Here is a 19,274-nt window from a genome sequence, read left to right on the forward strand (position 1 = left end):
GGTGGCCAGTGTGAGTGCCACTGAAAATCAACTCGCGTGCCGCCTTTGGCACGCATGCCATAGGTTTCCTACCCCTGTTCTATTTACATCTCAGATTGGCCAGAGAAACAAATCAATTAAGTCAGTTACTTCCATATTCTTAGTGCTGCAAAGTTTAAGTATCCATCTGCAGGGTAAAGTTCATTTGCTTTAAAGACAATTTATTTCCGAAATAAGAGAAAAACTGTGGAAATATTTCTAGTAATCTTTGGTTCTATAAAAGCTGTTCAAAAAATAAAATTTAGGGCCAAATTTGACCATTCACTTAAATTATATACATGTAAACACTTCCCCAGCCAGTGCTTAGACCTAGGATAGTGACTGCTCAGTAATCAAGTGACTGAAATGCTTTACTTGGCTAATAAGACAAAGCACCTTAATACGAAGGCAACAGTTCAGTCCTGAGCAGTCAGGAACAACTGTTTATTTTAAAATTATGTGCATAGATGGACAATTCTAAAGACCATTGGCAAGCCAAAGTTTTGGCTTACCAATTATGTTATTTAAAAAAACAAAAAAAAAAAAAAAAAAAAAAACCTTACTATTGTTCATGAACTATTGATAGAAAGTTAAACCAAAAATAGTATCAGACCTGTCCAAGGCCAAGTTCAAAGATTTGAGTGTGTCTTTCAAAAGTTGACTGTTGCAGGAGAAAGGAATTTTCTCCACAAGAGCAAAATCTGGTCCCCTTTTAGTTATTTGATTTTCATGCCTTATAAAGCATTACTAGTCTATCTTTGCATATTCTGTTAGGAATTTGGGCACTAAACCATTTAAAGAGTTTCAGTTTTTGGATGCAAACCGAGAGTCGTACATTTTATTGGCATATACTCTGCATATGTCTCTGCATGACCCATTTCTTCTTCATCCTCCTCCTCAGGTTCCTCTTCCTCTTTTATTACTGGCACTTTCTACAATACAAATATATCTGCATTAGTCAAATGATACATTGCTGATGCTCAACATCCTAGAAGTGTACAGGCATGTGGTGTGGAAGCTAGAATACAGACATTGACATTAGTATTGTTTCCATAACAGTGCACTACCTGAACCAGAGAGCAATAGAAACATTACAAGATTTCAGAAGGCTTCAACAGCCATATTCCTTTTGTAGGGACTCCCTTCACAGACAGTGGCATTCCACTGGATGCAAATATCACTGGAAAGTGAGTTAAATGATACTAGCATAGGAAATGTGAGCCAAAAACATAAAACCTGCAAAGCAGCGTGAGCACTCCAACTAAGCCAGTGGACCAACTCTTTTATAAAGCTTTTAGTCCAAAATATGCAATTTTAAAGTTGATTTTATGCACCAGTTGGCATAATTTTAATTGAACTTCAATTATCCAAATGTAATGAGAACTAATGGGAAGCTATTTGTTTGCCTTGCGATGAATTAAAAACTTCAGGGCATAAGTCTACAGTACATAACCAGGGACATAACTCATTTAGATAAAGGGGTGCTAAAAAGGAGTATGATTCTATTTTACTGCAGTCATTCAGCGTGCCACGGATTAAATGTAGGTTCACAGATGTGCATTTGAGAGTGTACCTCAGCCTATATACCTGTAAAGTAACTTAGAAAAGAAAAGGCCTTCAAGTAAATATTTCTGTGAAATCTGTTGCAGATTTCCATTGGTTAAAGATTCAAATGACTTCAAAGTATTGGAAAGTATGCATATGTAATGCACCCACCACTGGGGTATCCAATATAACACACAAAGAGATGACATTAGCCCATCATTATCCTGTGGCCCAGGCTACTACACAACAGATGCCTGAAGTACTTTTCTGCTTTAAAAAAAAAAGAAACAAAAAAAAGAAACTTCCTCCGTGCCTGAAGACAAAACCCTTCAGCATCAGATAGCTCTTTTAATATTAAAGATCCAGACAGCTTCCAGGTACCATACTGGAGATCACACACTAGACTCATTTGAATCTAGTTTCGTTGAAGTAAGATTTAAGTGCATGTTTCAATAGTATTAGTACTAATTATTCACTAAACACCCAGCATATCAATGGGAGAAGAAACTGAGTTTACATTATGGTCATACAACCCAAGGCTGGTCCAAATTGCTGCAGAAACATTAACAACCTCAAACTGTGGAGAGTTGTTTATCTGGCTGTATGACAGGGAAATTTATACAGAGGAAGTTTCCAACAGCAGAGCGAGGGAGCTGCACATCAGCTTTGGTCAGGTAGGATACCCTTCAGCATGCACAATGGGTTCTCGTGAAAGATGCCTGACCTTCAAATGACTCCCACCCTAGCTCATATGGAAACTGTTCTGGAGATATGGCGGTCTGGTCTGCTTGGACCAACCACTCCACAACTATTGCAGCCAGGGAAAATTTTCCTTCAGAATCAGATAGATATGCTATGTGGTTATGGAAACCTAGGAAGCTTCCATGAGCAACTGCTGAAACTAGCTAAAGACAGTTGGGGCCATTTGTATGTAAAACTCATTTAAGAAACTATATCCATTCATTCTTACTACTCACCATAGTAGGTGAATAACTTCTCATTTTTACATCATTTACCCATATTCTTGTTACTTCTTTTGTAGAAGCCTCCTTCTTTACAGCACCATTGCTTAGATCAGCTACAAGAAAAATTAAATTTTACAGAAATTAATAACTTTCCTTACATTGTCTCTGTTGTATTGATTTATACATCACACAGTCAAGGTAGCTGGAAATGAAGATCTAAAATCTTTGATAGTACACTGACGTCCTCAAGAACAATAGCCAAATATATTTATCTACATAACTCTGAATGTGCCTGAAATTAGTCCTGTTGCCTCCTTCTGAGGGAGCCACACATACTTAAAGCTTTAGTTTAACCAGTACCATCATATCTGAGAGAGATGCGGGAGTCTATTAAGTGTAACTTAAAGAAAAGACACCTTCACCAAACCTCTATATAGGCCATTTAATAGTATGCCGTCTCACGTGAAAGCTAAGGCAGTTTAATAGGAAACCACAAACCCAGTTTTATCAAGAGAAGTGATCTTACCTGGTTTGGTGGTGTTTACCACCTTTGGAGACACTACAATTATTTCTGTAAGAAAGTCAACATGTTGGACTGAATTGTTTTAAATGCTACAAATGGACAACTACAAGACATTTGTTCATTTTCCTCCCTTTAGAATATAATGGTGATGAGGGTCACAGTACAGATCTAAGACAAATATTTATACAAGGATAGATACAGTGGAAGTTTTAGTTAAGGAGATATCTTTCAAACTTCCAGTATGTGAAAGCAAAAGCATAAGTTAAATGTAAGACTTGCAGAGGTTACTTTTGTAAGAAGAGTAAAATAAAAATACAAATAGCTAAAAATTGTATGTTAAATAGTAAGAAAGCATTTATATCCTCCGTTGTAAAGCTTCATTCTTCCAAGTTCTATTAAGTGTTTCTGCAAAGATGTCATCAGGGAAGAGAAAAGAGTCTGCTTTCTGTAGATTCTGGGCTGTTTTTATAAAAAACAAAACAAACAAACAAAAAAACTTCCCTTTCACAGGACAGCTGAATTATATGTTCAGCAGTTGTGTGTTACAAAACCAATGTCACGTTCCAGAAAACAAAATAAAACTGAGAGACTCCTGACATGTGATACCTGAAATTTTAACTTTCAAGTTCACAATGCACCCCTTTGAACATTAACATGGAATCAGCAGGAGATTTAAAAATGTACGTATTATATATATAAAAAATACACACACACACACACACACACACACACACTGAAATCCACATATATACGCCACATAGAAGACTTGCAAAAACTTCCGCAGTACAGCATCAACTATATTCAAGGTGAAGCTGGTGGTAAAGTTCCTAGGCATTATCCCACCACAGGATCTCAGATATTTATACATACTAGATCTCCCAATATTTGTAACTTACCATTTAACTATTCCTGCAACAATTTCCCTCTAAATATGGAGTACTGGAGAACCACTAAAATGTCTATAAAAGATTAGCCACCACAACAATAGATTTTAACATACGACACAAAAGAGGGAAGCACTTTTGTGTGTGCGCACGCGTGCGCACACAGGTTTCTGTTTATTCCCTCCCCAATGGATGCTTTAGAGAAACATGGCTAGAAGTCAAAAATACTAGCTTGTTCTAGAAGTCTTTTTGAGAAGGAGAGAGCGAAAGGGTTGTGACTATAATTTAAGGACAGTATTCCCCTACCACACACACACACCCCAGATTAGACAATGGCATAGGTTCAAATAATGCAACTTCAACAAGATTAACAAATTGCTATATACAAAACATCCCTAATGTCAGTCATTTACCAGCGTCCTATTTCAAAATCTATTTTCAGTTTGTCTCATTTCTTAAAAGGATATATCAAAGGGTTCTTGAGTTTTTAAAAATTCAATCATTTTGTGCCACTTCCAACTTCTCAACATTATAAAAAGAAAGTATGGAGTCCAACATGTGTCAGGTTTTCTAGGCTCAGTTTTAATGCTATTGTGCTATTCTACTCTGTTACTCCACGGAGAGCCAAAAAGACCAACACCAAGATCTTTCTATTAGATTATTTCACTATCACATTTCCGAAACAAAATGCACATGATGAAGGGGAAAGAATCACTTACTGGCTGCTGTTGCAACTGGCTGGGCAATGTTCGGAGGTGGCTTCAATTTCATTAGTTCATTAAGACTATTGTTTTTGAGCAGATCTTTTAGCTGGACCTGGTCCTTTGAAGGTGTAGTGGTCAAGGCATTGCGTACTGCTGGTGCTGCAACTGATGGTCGAGTAGTTGTGCTGGTTTGAATGATTTTTGCTACAGTGATGGTCTGCCTATTAGTTGTCACAGGTGTGGTTTTTGTCATTACTATTGTAGTCCCCAAAGTTGGAAGCTGATTTATTTGATTCAGCACAAAGGTTGTGGTTGATGGTGGTTGCTAGAAAAGAAAAACAAAGACGTAAGATTTTCCTGTTTTGGAAATATCATCCTGATGATTCTCGAAGTGACAATACTCAAAAAGCAAAACTTGTGTTATATGCCTCTCAGCTAGAGGACACGAGGTATCAATTTAAGCTGTGTGAGGGGGTTTTTTGTTCTTAAAGCTGGTGGACTATCAATATTATCTTTCCATCGCACAACTAACTGATGCTAGAATGCCATTTTATTTCAGGATGTGGAAGCCTGAGAAAGAAGCTTCTACCAAAATGCAGGAGTGTTGCTTCATGGGAGGCTCCAACTCCACAGGATTTTTTCCCCAAAGAGAAGAGGAAAGAACAGGTAAGAAAGAGAAGGATTTCACCATCCAGACACAAAGTACATCTGCTGTGTGGAGACGCTTGGGTTGTAGAGAAATCTTACACACTGCACAACATGGTTTCACAGTTAGTTTATAAATAAACTAGTATCTATTTTAAAACTTCTTTTTCTGTGGAGATTCTTTGTTAACCCTACCCTCCAGATATTGATCTACTTCTACTTTATATCATCTTCTAGTAAGATAAAGATTATCTTGTTCATAACTTCTATATTCCGCATAATACATCCAGAATTCTCAGTCTCCCAATTTAGGATACTATATGGTACCTAAAAGCATCAGGTTTAATGGCATCCTTATTCTAAATGTAGTCATAAGAAATGAAACTGGGCTCTTCCTTAAACAATTTTTCCCTTTAAATCTGGCTTGATCTAAGACATGGCATCTCTTACACATCATGCCCTTCAAAAGTGAGTTTTACTGAAAAAGCCAGAAAAGAATTTGACTGTATTACGAATTATACTAAAGGGATGGCAAAGAGCCAACAATTTATAGGCCTTCCTCACTTTTTCACTTCACTATTTTACACATACAAAACTCTAAATATGTCAGCTCTTACCCTGACATTTAATAGTGCTGGAGTAGATACAGTCTCTGGTTCTTGTTTAACAGCAACTGTTGCCTCAGTCTCCAAGCCTAGTTCTAATGCACTAAGTGGCACTGACTAGAGAGAAAGAAAGCAAGCACGATCAGGTACTAGTTTTAGTAGGAAAAAAAGAATGAAAACCTTTACTACTATCCCCCCCACACACACCCTCCCATGTTAAAACTAATGACCAACTCATTTGCTTTGCCTGTTAATAATCCTGGTTTTATTAGAAATCAAGATGGTAGCACACCAAGTCATTGACTCTGCTCCCAAAATTGCTTCAAGCATAAAGCCTTTCCAGTTAACTGCTGTGAAAACTGAGTGAGTTTTGCAATTTCATTTCTGTTGACAGACTACTGTTTTCATAGAATCATAGACTTTAAGGTCAGAAGGGACGATTATGATCATCTAGTCTGACCTCCTGCACAACACAGGCCACAGAATCTCACCCACCCACTCCTGTCTATGTCCAAAAATGTGTTCCATTCTTGTGGTGTGTAAGTTGTCATAGAGATTAAATCAAATATTAAATTAATTCTCTCTTTTTTCAGAGGAGAGGAAAACCATGCAAGATATATCAATGGAAGTTCTATGTGTGGATACATGACATTGTGGCCCTAGAAAGTATATAACTCATATTGATACACGTTCAGTCAATAACCTATGTACTTTTGATTTCTAAAATACATATTTAAGACAGGTGATTACCATCTCAATTTTTTCCGTACACAACCCCAGCACAGCAATGAAAACATACAATTCCATTCTTTCACAATACACCTCTACCTTGATATAACGCTGTCCTCGGGAGCCAAAAAAAAATCTTACCGTGTTATAGGTGAAACCGCGTTATATCAAACTTGCTTTGATCCACCGGAGTGTGCAGCCCCGCCCCCCCGGGAGCACTGCTTTACCCCGTTATATCAGAATTCGTGTTGTATCGGGTCACATTATATCGGGGTAGAGGTGTAGTTAACCAAAAAAAAAAAAAAAAGTCTATGATTCTATATTATGCAATCTTGGCTAATTTTAAAAGGCTCTCATTTTTAACCTGCTGAACAGCTGGCGCTGGTGTTGCAAGGCCCATGTCCGCAGGGTCAATATCAAATAGATCATTTGGACTGATTCCACTCTCACTCAAAGCAGCAAGTAACAGATCTTGTCCTGGCTCCACCATCTCTAAAAACAAAAATAAAGAAGACCACAGGCATAAGTTACAATTGTAATCATTGTTTATTCTGCAAAACCTTTAGAATTTTATATTTCATCATCTGATTTCTAAGGGCACAGTCAAATTAGTCACTTTCATAAAACAAGTTTCAGGTTCTAAATCTGCCCAGAGTCTCTTGACAATTCCTGTTGTTTTGTGCTCAATTTTCCAAATTTAAAAAATATTTCTCATGTACAAGATCCCCATAAACGGGGGAACCAATGAAAACCTAACTATACACAGGATGCTATTAAATGCATAAAGTAAACAAAGTGAAAAAAAGCTTTCTTCTAGCCTTTGTCTTGGTAATTGTAGGAGTTTCAAGTAATACTGCTAGGCAAAAAGTGGTGCGATGGAAGTGCAATTTATGCTGTCCCCCTTTAAGAACAGCCCCTAAAGCATATTGCCTAAGCAGGGAGAAGTACTTAAGTAGTAGTTAAAAATAACTGGCTTGTTTAGCCTATAACAATTCTGTACCTGCTTAATGAGACAAGAATTCAGGAAAAGTCAGTTAATTTAAGTAGTTATAGAAATACTTGTTTTATACTAAACTAATAAGCTTTCAGTTTTTGTACCATACATGAATTTGAGAGGATTTTTTGCATAGTGGGCAGGATAGATGGTCAAGTGCTGTATTTAATGTATTAAGTCAGCAAATATTAGTAAGGGACACTTTGAGCAAAACGTAGGCCATGGGCTTTTCATGTATAGGGTAGCTGTTAAGAAGTCAAATACTCCATTTTGGGGGGGGAAAGGAGAAGCCCAGTTACTAGAATTCTAATACAAATATCCCCTTTCATTCCACAAAGGGACTGAGTTTTTGCTCAAACATTACAGTTACTCACTTTTCTGTATAGGCTTGCTTGCACTCCTAGAGTTTACTCACTGTTGACAAAAGGTGTCTGCACTGTGTAGCTTAACTCTGTTTAGCTGTAAGCATAGAAAAGGACAAAACATTCAGCATTGTTTCAGAAACATGGTTTTATCCAAAGTTTTCAAAACAATGCTAAGCAGTTTATCCTTGTCTGCACTAATAGCTAAGATACGTTCAAACACTTGGTTAACAGCACCTACACTGATGACAATTGCCAGAACAGGTAACAGACAAAGCTCAAAGATCCAAAATTCTTGTGCTCCCTAGTTCTAGACTGCCCATTGTTGAGGAGATACCTACCCTCGTCTAGTAATACAAGAGGTACTGCCAAAGATTGAGGTGTCAAAACAAAACAAAAAAACATGCCGGAACAAACTGATAATGTAAATTCCATCAATCAGTTTAAGAATGAAGTTAGTAACTATTACCACAGTGTCTAGGAGCCGTAGTCAAGGACCCCACTGCTAGGTGCTGTACAAACAGAACAAAAAGATGGCCCTTACCTAAAGGAGCTTACAATCTAAGTATAAAACAAGAGAACAGATGGACACAGACAGGGGAGCACAAGGAAACAATGAGCCAATGTTGGTCAATATGACAGGCAGTGATTTCACCACACCAACAGCCTGTTAATTTTTTTGTAGCCTCATGGTGAAGGAGCGCTTTAGGCGGGTTTTGGAGTTGCATAATGAGATAGCTTTGTGGATTTTTACAGGTAAAACTGCCCAAGCAAATGGGCAGCATGGGAGAAGACAGGAATGTGCTTGTTTGAAAATATAACAAGTAGACCACCAAAAGCTGGCATTGACAGCTCAACAGCAAATGAGATAATAGGTAGGATGGGGATTGACTGAAGGGCCTTGGAAGTGAATATGTTTGATAAGTTAGAGAAATGGGAGGCAGTGGAGGAATTCAAAGAGGGGGCGACATGCTGGATTGGATTGGAAAGGCCAAAAAGGAGGATGTTGCAGTAATCAAGATGCGAGTTTACATGATAGTTTTAATTGTGGGGATGAATAAGAAAGGCTGCATCTTAGAGATGTTATGCAGAAAAAATGGACAAGACTTAGACACGGCCAAAATGTGAGGACAGCGAGAGCCCCAAATTGAAGAGGACACATCCAGATTTAACGGTCAGTAAAACCATATAATCCCATTAAAGCCAGATACTACTACAAAGTATTATAGGGTAACAAATATTGTACTTTAAGGCATTCAGAGTGATCTGGAGAATTACAGACCGGTAAGCCTTACTTCTGTACTTGGTTTAATTAAATATAAGATACCTAGAACACCATGATGAGGAAATCTAGTCAGCACTGCTGCTTTCTCAGAGAAAAATCATCTCACTAGTCTTTTAGAATTATCTGAATAAGTCAATAAATTACTAAAAGAAAAAGGTGACAATTTAAACTTTCAAAAGGCCTTGGACCATCCTTCAAAAGAGGCTACTAAAAAAACTAAGTAGCCAGTTTAGAAACTGGATTAAGGTAAAAATCAAAGTAGGAAAAAATGGTTAATTTTCATCATGAGAAAAGGTTAACAGTAGGATGCCACAAAGTTCCAGACTGGAACTGGCAGTGATTGGTACATTTATAAATTAACTGGAAGAGGGTGGGAGTAGCAAGGCGACAAAGTTTGCAGAAGACAATGTTTAGTGAATACTGGAGAAGTTCCAGGAACTTCAGAGAGAACTTTACAGCGGAAGAAGTTGTTCTATGTGGACATATGCAAGTAATGCAGATTATTCCCTTCAATGTGAACTACTCATACACTTTACTGGGTTCTAAGTAAACTATCAATTCAGAAAAGAAACCTGAGTATCACTGTTACTAGCTCAATGAAGACTTCTGCTCAATGGGGCCAAAAGAGCAAACAGTGTAAAGGTGAACAAGGAGAGACTAAATGAGGAAATCATAATGGAATTTTACATATCAACAAAATGTCCCCACCTGGAATACTGTTTTGGTCACCCCAACTCTATCAGGAGATGACGGAAATAAAGTAAGTTTAGAGACAGGTGACTAGAATGATTAAGCACAGGGAAAATCTCATGAAAGGCAACTGAAAAGATTGGGACTGTCTATCTTAAATTGGAGTTGAGTGAGGGGGACATGATAAAAGTCTGCAAAAATAATGAATGGGGTGAACAGAAGTTTTCAATCTATATGGAGTGATTTAGATGGGACAAATCCAAAATTGGGGGGGGGGGGAAGAGACTTTCCTACATAACGAACAATTAGTCCGTGGAACTCAAAGCAAGACATTTAAAAGTTTAGCATGTATATTAAGAATATCCTGGGTTATAAATATTAACAAACAAACAAGAGTTTTGGAAGATATAAATACTCATGCTTGAGTATAAGCCAACAACTAAAAGGGTTAGGAAGAAGCTTTCCCTGGGGGCAAGTTATCTCATACCTGCCTACTGCAGGGCCTACAAAGGATGACCACTAGTTGGAACTAGTATAGCAATTCATATGTTCTTAGAATAACCAAGTTTAGTTTTATACTCACTCTTAGATAATTTAAGCACTCCAGCTGTATGATCACAGTAATCTCCAAAAGACATCCCAATTGCCACTCTCCTTCATATACATCCCTCCATTTTTTAATTCCCTTAAAGATATCTATAGCTAACAATTTAGATTAAGTGAAAGAACTGTAACAGTTTACTTGCATGGCATTCAGTTTGGACGACTCTGGACTAGTTAGTTTCAGTAATCTGGTTCCTGAATAATCAGAATAAAGTTATAGTGTTCTGGTTGCAAACACTAGGGGAATACTGAACTCCTGACATTGTGACTGAAGTTAAAAACATTCAATAAATAATAGCTAATCTTCTGTTTTGTGAAACTTAACCCACAAAACTAAGCTCAACATATAAGTTTCAACTACTCAGTTTTGCATTAATTTAGAATCCAAAAACACAACAGAAGTACATCAGAAAAAAAAGCTACATCTTAATACCTTATCGTTTATATTCTTACATTCATGTAGTCAAACCTAAAACTAAGCTAATCAAGTCAAAATACAACTCCATAATTTTTACAAAGTATAAGGCTTTTTAGTAAGCATAAGCAAAAGTTACTTTATCAAGCTCTGTGGCTCAAGTTGTGCAATACTATAAAAGGCTGTTTCTTGCTTCCCAAAATCCACACAAAAGTTACTTTAAAAAAGTTGACGATATTACAAGATGTTCCCTACATTTTTCATTGTTGAATCTTGTTTTAAAAAAAGTCATCGTCTGCAAACTATCCCAATACTACTAAGCAACAAGACCCAACCCTGTTAGAAGAATCACAAAAAAAACTGAAGCACAAAACAAAAAATTGTTATACAACTACTAGATACCTTGACAGCAGTGGTACAACTCACTTTTTCTAGAAAGCACAAAGAAAAATCCAAGTTACTGTCATAACAAAAAAGATGCTACAAAAATGGCTCAGTACACATTTTGTATGATGTGCTGTGCCACTACAAAACTATTTTTTCCAAAGTAAAAGAGGGTTTCATTAACATTATGTATTACATAACCAATTTCTTCTCAAGTCATGCAAAAATAAGCTTCTGATTTAAGAACAAAAACAACTACCAGTAATCTCAATGCCATTTTTATTATGGCATACATCCATGCCAACCTGCCAATCTTTGTCTCGCACCTTCCCTGTTTTAGCCTTGGTGGAAAGTGCAAAAGCAGCAGCATAAAACTAAGATAGTCAGAAACAGATGTCCAGCCTACTTTTTTCCCCAGAAGGAAAGAAGGGTGGTGGTAACTTCAAGCCCAGAAAGATTTTCCATTTAAAAAAAAAAAAAAAGCCCCCCTACAAGTCACATAACACTAAATATACCATTACATTTTTACAACTTCTCTATTCATAAATTGCATTCAACTGTGTGTTTGCAATTGCCACAGTCAATCTGCTATGGCTTCCACCAAACCCTCCAAGCCACTGGCTAATATTTAAAGCACTGATGTCTATGGCATATCCCCTGTGAACCCAACATCTCACACTATGTGGAATACTAAAAACCCAAGGTAACGTCTTATTGTCAACAGCGTTGACAGCCTTTGCTCACCCTTTAACACTAAAATCCTTGCTGTAGCTGCCACACAAACTTTCTCCCTCTCCACCTCCAGTTGCTACCATACACAGCATAAAAATGCAATGAGCAGCCTAAACAAAACAGTGAAAAATAAATCAGATTTGTAAATCTGTCAGACAATTTTAAACTGTATCCCTTTCCATTTCAACTGATTAGCCCAGTGGTTTTCAAACTTTTTTTTTCCTGGCAACCCAGTTGAAGAAAATTGTTGATGCCCGTGACCCAACGGAGGTGGGGATGAGGGGCTCAGGGTGTGGGAGGGGTTCGGGGCTGGGGCAGAGGATTGGGGTGCAGGGGTGAGGGCTGTGGGGTGGGGCCATGAATGAGGGGTTCAGGGTGCGGGAGGGGGCTCTGGGCTGGGGTGTGGGAGAGGGTCAGAGCTCTGGGCTGGGGATGCTGGCTCTGGGATGGGACCGGGGATGAGGGGTTTAGGGAGCAGGAGAGGGCTCTGGGTTTGGGGGGCTCAGGGCTGGGGCAGGGAATTGGGGTGCAGGCTTACCTTGGGCAGCTCCCGGTCAGCAGCGCAAGGGGGTGTTACGGCAGGCTTCCTGCCTGTCCTGGCACTGCCAACAGGGCTGTGCTCCGGAAGCGGCCAGCAGCAGCTCTGGCTCCTAGGCAGAGGTGCGCAAGTGGCTCCACGCTACTCTCACCCACAGGAACCATACCCCGTCCAGGTGCTCAGGGCGGGGGCAGTGCGCAGAGCCCCATGGCCCCTCTGTCTAGGAGCCAGACCTGCTGCTGGCTGCTTCTGGGGTGCAGCGCGGTGTCAAAACAGGTAGGGACTAGCCTGTCTTAGCCGGGCAGCACCACTGACAGGACTTTTAACAACCTGGTCGGCGGTGCTGACCAGAGCCGCCACGACCCAGTACTGGTCACAACCCGCAGTTTGAAAACCACTGGCTTAGCCCATTCTTTAACAGGATCCATGACCTTCTAAGAGTGCATCTATTTCAGCAAGAACTTTTTAACAGATGTAACTTCCCCCTCAAATAAAAAGGTTGGGATATCAATTTTTTTTTTAATTCATTGTGACTGAAAAAGGTGAGACCTCTTTTCTCAACAAAATTTAAGAGCATTTCCATGTTAAGTGATTATTCTCCCTAGCAACCTTTGTTTGTGGTGTGCTGTCAGAGTTAACCAGACCCTGAGGCTCATTCGTTAATTGTTACTGTTTGTGGCATTCAATACCACCATTGATCCCAGGTGGTTGCAGGAACCCTTGAGCACTTTGCTCGCTATTCACACAAACATTAACGAACAGGTTCCTCTCACTAAAGGGTCAGCAACCCTCAGCCTCCTAACTTTGTCCACAAACACGTGTTCAGGACAAACTTCCGGGTTGGGTTAGAACTGGCTGCGTAATTGCGTCCCATAAACTACTTTTGTTTTCAGCTCTCCAACACCTTAAGAATTCCCTTAACAACAGCATTAAGTTTACAGAGATGGTAGGAGTTTCTACAAATAGAACATTTAAAGCCAGTGAACCACCAAAGATCAAACATCTTTTCGCGCTAGTCTTCTCCCATCGCTAGAGAGGCTCTATTTGTAACAATTAACATTCTCCGTCTCCACCTCCAATTGCTTCCATACACAGCATAGTAATCTGTCCCGAGATCATTTCTTACACTACCCCAAGTGATCTGAAATGCCTTGTCAAAAAATAAGATCACAGTAAAATTTGCTTGGAATTATTAGCAAGAATTCTGCTACGACTACAAGACATACAGAACTCAAACTGGGAAAAGCACTGGTCTCACAAGCTCTGCCTTCTTCAGAAGCCAAAATTAGATGCCACACATTAGACTGTGCAGATATTCAAAACATCGCCATACAAGATCTGATGAATTCCTTAGGCTTGGCTCCTCTGCAATGGGTTCAGATACCCCCGGGGCAAGTCTGGAATAAGGCAAAGGAAAAATAGGCATATGCCTAGCACTCTGGCTCTCAGTGTCATGCAATGACATCAGAATCTAAGTTATCAATTAAAAATATATATATTACTAGCCATCATAGCGGCAAAGAAAATCCTGAAAGCAACCCAAGTTTAGTTAATACAGCAATGTCTGCTCAAGCCTGCAGACAGCCTCCAGCACAGGGAGGAGCATAGCCAATAGAACCAGGGAGGAAGCCACCTGTCCAGAAAAAAAAAACAATCCCCAACCATGGAGAAGGGGAAGCTCAGATGTCTCACTGGATGGGGAAAAAAAATTGGTGGCCCACTCCCAAACAACATTTAATTGTTGAGTCAAAAAGAAATTAGTGCCTCAGACTGCTGATTTTTGTCCCTCTCCTCTCTTTCCTTACATGCTGTTATCATCATAACTATGTCTAAATTGTAACTGGGCATATAAGTTAGCACCTCCATTGAAATTAATGGGCCAGTTCACAGCTCTCAATAACAATTGTTCCGTATGAGCTAGATACTTAAAAAAAAAAAAAAAAAAAAACTGAAAAGTAAGATTCTGGAGAATGAGATAGTCTCCAATAAAGTATTGGGGGTCACCAACCTCTCTCTACTTCAGTCCAGAAGACAGCACTAGCATAGACTGAGATACACAAGACAGTTCTTTTCAATTAGCTGTCTGCCCCTGGAACCCTCCTCAAGCACCTACAGTTAATGTCAATTTCTCACACCATTTTAGCACCAGTTGAGAAAACTTATTCTAGACAACATGGGATAGACTTGTGGGAAGGAAGAAGGTGGTGGAGATGTAGCCTATTTTCATTTTTCAGGAGTGTCATTTTTAGATTCAGGTAAAGTTATGGCCCTTGTAAGCATGTAGCCTTGAAAGCCAATACGAATACTGTACCATAACACAACATACACCATTGTATACATAAATCAATTTCCATCAGGCAGATCAAGCCCCAAAAATTTAGGATTAATAAAAAAGTTGTGAAACTTCAATAGTTTAATTTTTTTTAAATGAAAATTGTTGAAATCTAAACATCTATAAACTTTAAATACTGTCCCACTGTATTAGTTAATGAAAACTAAAAGAAACTTATTAAGCAATATAAAATGCAATGAGTAGCCTAAATAAAACAGAAAAATAAACGAGATTTGTAAATTTGTCAGATAATTTTAAACTGCATCCCTTCACACTTCAACTGATTAGCCCATTCTTTTACAGGATACATGACCTTCTAAGAATGTATCTATTTCAGAAAACTTTTTAACAGATGTAACTTCCTCCTCAAATAAAAAGGCTGGGATATCATCAATATTATTAAAAATCATTGTGACTGAAAAAAAATGAGGCCTCTCTTCTCAACAAAGTTTAAGAGCATTTCCATGTTAAGTGATTACTCTCCTTAGCAACCTTTGTTTGTGGTGTGCTGTCAGAGTTAACCGGACCTTGAGGCTCATTCGTTAATCGTTACTGTTTGTAGCATTCAATCCCCACCATTGATCCCAGTTGGTCGCAGGGACCCTTGAGCACTTTGCTCGCTATTCACACAAACATTAACGAACAGGTTCCTCTCACTAAAGGGTCAGCAATCCTCAGCCTCCTAACCTTGCCCACAAACACGTGTTCAGGACATAAACTTCCGGGTTGGGTTAGAATTGGCTGCGTAATTGCGTCCCATAAACTACTTTTGTTTTCAGCTCTCCAACACCTTAAGAATTCCCTTAACAACAGCATTAAGCTTACAGAGATAGTAGGAGGTTCTACAAATACAACATTTAAAGCCAATGAAGTACCAAAGACATCTTTTCCAGCTAGTCTTCTCCCGTCGCTAGAGAGGCTCTATTTGTAACAATTAACCAAGCGATTAAAGAGACACACAACGACAGTGGTTAGAAATATTAGATAATGAGGCCATTTTGCTTAACCAACCAGAAAACGGGGGGGGGGGGGGACCTCGCCCCGCCACGTTATAAGGGCCACAAGTTTTCTCTGCCGTTATCCACCGGATCCTACGAGACTATTTCAATAAACCCAGGAGCTGAAACTTCGCCATACAGATACGTGTTACCAGCCAACAGCAGGAAAGTTCGCTCATTTCTGGGGCAGTGACCCCCGCAGCAGTAACAGTGCGAGCCGGCCCCACACCGCCTATAGCAACCCCCTCCCCCCACACGCCTCCCCGCTGGAGCGATTAGCGCCCTCCACCCAGCAAGACTTCAGAGGGGCAAGGGGGAGGGGGGGCGCAGCGTCCCTGCCGGCAAGGGGACACTCTGGGGGAGCTAGTCACTGCGGGGCCGGCTGCTCGGGTTGGGGGGCAGGCTTAGAGGAAGGGGCTGCAAGGGCGACCCACATCCCCCTCCCCATTGAGTCCCCACCTCCAGACAATGCCTAGGCACCGACCGCTCCCTACCCCGCGTGGCTCTCTCAAAGGGCCTCCTGCCCGCACGGTGTGGGGCCAGAGTGGGGGAGGCCGCAGGACAATGCCTGGCCCCGCTCGGTGCGTGGCTGCCCAGACCGGGAGCTGAGGGGGGGATCCCCGCGAGTGCCGCGGCCCCGTCGAGCAGGGACCGCCTGAGGCGGCCGGGTAGGCCCCCCGCGGTATCGGGCAAGAGGGTAGGGCGGGACTCACTCTCTCTCGATCCCTCCACAGCCGCTCCTGGAAGTATCCGCCGCTAGCCCCGCCGTCCGACGCTTTCTAACTCACCGCCGCCATGTTTGCCCGCCCTGCCTCCCCTCTCGTGGAGGAGGGGCTAAGGGCCAGCGGCGGCGGCGCCGCACCACGTGACCTCACCGCTTGGCGCCCCTCCTCCCGCCGTATGCCGCGCGCCACATCCACGTGACACCAGTATGTCGCGTCGCAGGCGGGCGCTCTGTACCACCTGACTTGTTCTCCTTGCCCCTCCCATCAGAGGAGGGGCCATCTCTTCTTCTCCCCGCGTTCTCTCCCATCACGTGACGTGGTGCCTTTAGCGCCCGTAGTAGAGCCTGGGGTAAGGGAAGAAATTCCTGGTCCGGTAGAAGGAGCTCCCCGACCGCCCCGGGGCCCGACTTCTTCGGTCCGGACTAGCCCATGGTAGTTGCCGTAGATGAGCATGTCGGTGCAGGCCCAGTTTTCGGTGGGTGGGGGAGGGGAGAGCGAGAAGTCGGCCGCTAGGAGTCACGTGATTCCGTACGCTGGCGGCCGTTGGCGTGCGTACGCAAGGCGGAGGCGCTGTCGTCTTCTGCGCGTGGCAGGATGGGAGAAGGGTCTGAACCAGAGCCATGATGATGAGGTCACGGTTGTAGGGTTAGGCGCGTGCGCACAGTTTAGCGTCAATGAGGGCCTGAGAGAGGACGAGCGCATGCGCGGGTGGGCCCAGGCTGGCCCTGATGGGGCCCTGGGCTCGTGGAGCCCGTGCACCGCGCAGGTTCCTTGCCTGGGTGGTCTTCAGTGCTGCGGCGGGGTTACTGTCACTGAGAGGCCTATAGGACGGGGGGTGCAGCATGCTCAGCTGCAGAGGCGGTGCTAGCCCATTGGGGGCCCTACACAGGAATATTTGCCACCCCCTACACACACATCCTCAAAAAGCGAATAGCCCAGCCCTCCCCTCGAACTGCTCAGGGCCCTAACCAGTTGCTTAGTCTGCTTATACCTGGTGCTGCTAAACTGAGGACGGGAGAGGTGCGGGGAGTCAGCTGCCTTCTCTTACGCCTCCCTGGCAGTTGCTATCCCTGCAGCCTCTGCTCCTGCTTGGCACATGCCTGGCACCCTGCATGTCCAGTGAACACTACATCAGTGCAAGTTAGGCCCCTCTACGGTCCCCACTCCGTGGCTAAGGTGTATTATTGGTTATGTGGTTACAAAACCGGGCCTCTCGTGTATTCTTTAGGTGCATAACACGTGGTCATGTTAGGTGCTCTTTACCTCTAGAGGCATAAAACTTTCAGCAGTCTAGTAGGATCGGTGCCAAGATCCTACTGAACTACTTCCCACTGCCATGATCACCTGAACTACAGACTTCCTGGCTTAAGTCCACAGTTCTCACTGCTGTTTTTCTCTTAGGAAGTTTCTTCTCATGAATTGGAGGACTCCTGCCCAGCTCAAGGGCTCTGTGATGAGGGCAGTCTCTGCTACTCTGTCACAGACCTTAAGAGCCTTACTATTAAAAAAACAAAACTATATGCCTGGCACATCAAGTTTTCTCTACAGACAACTACTAGCCTGATGCATAAAATTGCACAAACTGCAATGAGCCCAGTATGCTTGAAAACTTTTATGTGCTGACATGTCTTTTTATGACATCTTTATTTTAGTTTTCAGGCCTCCTTTTATTTAAAAAAAAAAAAAAAAAGTTGGCACCACGAACCTTTGTTAACTTACTGTTAAGATTGCTACAATGAATAATGATGTTTATCCAAATTCTGAAACAAAAATATTGCAATTTAACATTTGAACATTTAAGAAGTATGCAAGTTATTTATCTTTAATGTGAACTGAGGAGCCATAAAATAAATTGCTAACATCTTTATATAGGCATTATTATAAAATGACTAAAAATATTCAGTGATGCTTACTCCTTCATTATATGTAAGTATTCAATTTTTGCACAATACACATGAGAATATAAAGGATGAAAATGACTAGTTAGGGTAAATTATATAAATATTAATCTTACATTTCACATATTTGATTAGCTACATTACTGATGTGAAAAATCATTTTACCCATTCAAAAATAACCTTAACTCTGACCACAAAACATATTTTTAAACTTTCAGCATATACAGCACTTAATCATATAGCTAAAGTTATCCATATATTAGTGTTGTGTCTTATGTATTGCAGCTTGTTATAAAATGTATTAAGCTTCACATTTAAACAGAAAAAAAGGAATAGAAAATATTATGTATGTGCAATATGACTGAGTTAACATTGCTATGGGAACCTTAACTTTTGCATATGGAAAATTGTATGTGATCAGATAATGAAAGACTGAATATTAGTTTATATCATTAAGATTGCATGTTTGTCCCTGGCATATGCCATATTAATATTGTGTTAATAAAGTTTCTAGCATTTATTTTCCTAGGGAGTTTTATAAAAGTATCACTAATGCTCAGCATCTTTGGAGATCGGGAACTAAGGAGTAGAGCTCCACTGGCCTGATACTCTATTTCTGCAGAGCTACAAATCTCTGCAGGCTGATGCTTAGGTCCCGCAGAGCTCTTAAATTCTGCAGAGCCAGAGCATCTCTGTATGG

The 19,274-nt window shown here is 41.0% G+C and overlaps 1 protein-coding gene across 3 annotated transcripts in view; it reads right to left on the reverse strand.

The window, feature by feature from the left end:
• SBNO1 (strawberry notch homolog 1) overlaps positions 1 to 16,767 on the reverse strand; it is a 41,839-nt gene extending 25,072 nt beyond the window's left edge. Inside the window, exons 1-7 of one of the 3 annotated variants that reach the window (XM_026656894.2) lie at positions 16,665 to 16,767; positions 7,987 to 8,071; positions 6,983 to 7,110; positions 5,902 to 6,006; positions 4,655 to 4,964; positions 2,541 to 2,641; positions 854 to 950 (exon numbers count right to left, since the gene is read on the reverse strand). In XM_026656894.2, the coding sequence (XP_026512679.1) occupies positions 854 to 950; positions 2,541 to 2,641; positions 4,655 to 4,964; positions 5,902 to 6,006; positions 6,983 to 7,108 (739 nt within the window). In that variant the 5' untranslated portion in view covers positions 7,109 to 7,110; positions 7,987 to 8,071; positions 16,665 to 16,767. The remainder of the gene's footprint in view (positions 1 to 853; positions 951 to 2,540; positions 2,642 to 4,654; positions 4,965 to 5,901; positions 6,007 to 6,982; positions 7,111 to 7,986; positions 8,072 to 16,664) is intronic. The other 2 variants (XM_024196144.3, XM_024196146.3) reach the window with 2 other exon arrangements.
• Between the last annotated feature and the right edge of the window lie 2,507 nt (positions 16,768 to 19,274).

This window comes from Terrapene carolina, unplaced genomic scaffold, assembly GCF_002925995.2.
Source record: "Terrapene carolina triunguis isolate 2854851 unplaced genomic scaffold, T_m_triunguis-2.0 Scaffold234, whole genome shotgun sequence".
In the NCBI taxonomy this organism is placed as follows: Eukaryota; Metazoa; Chordata; order Testudines; family Emydidae; genus Terrapene; species Terrapene triunguis.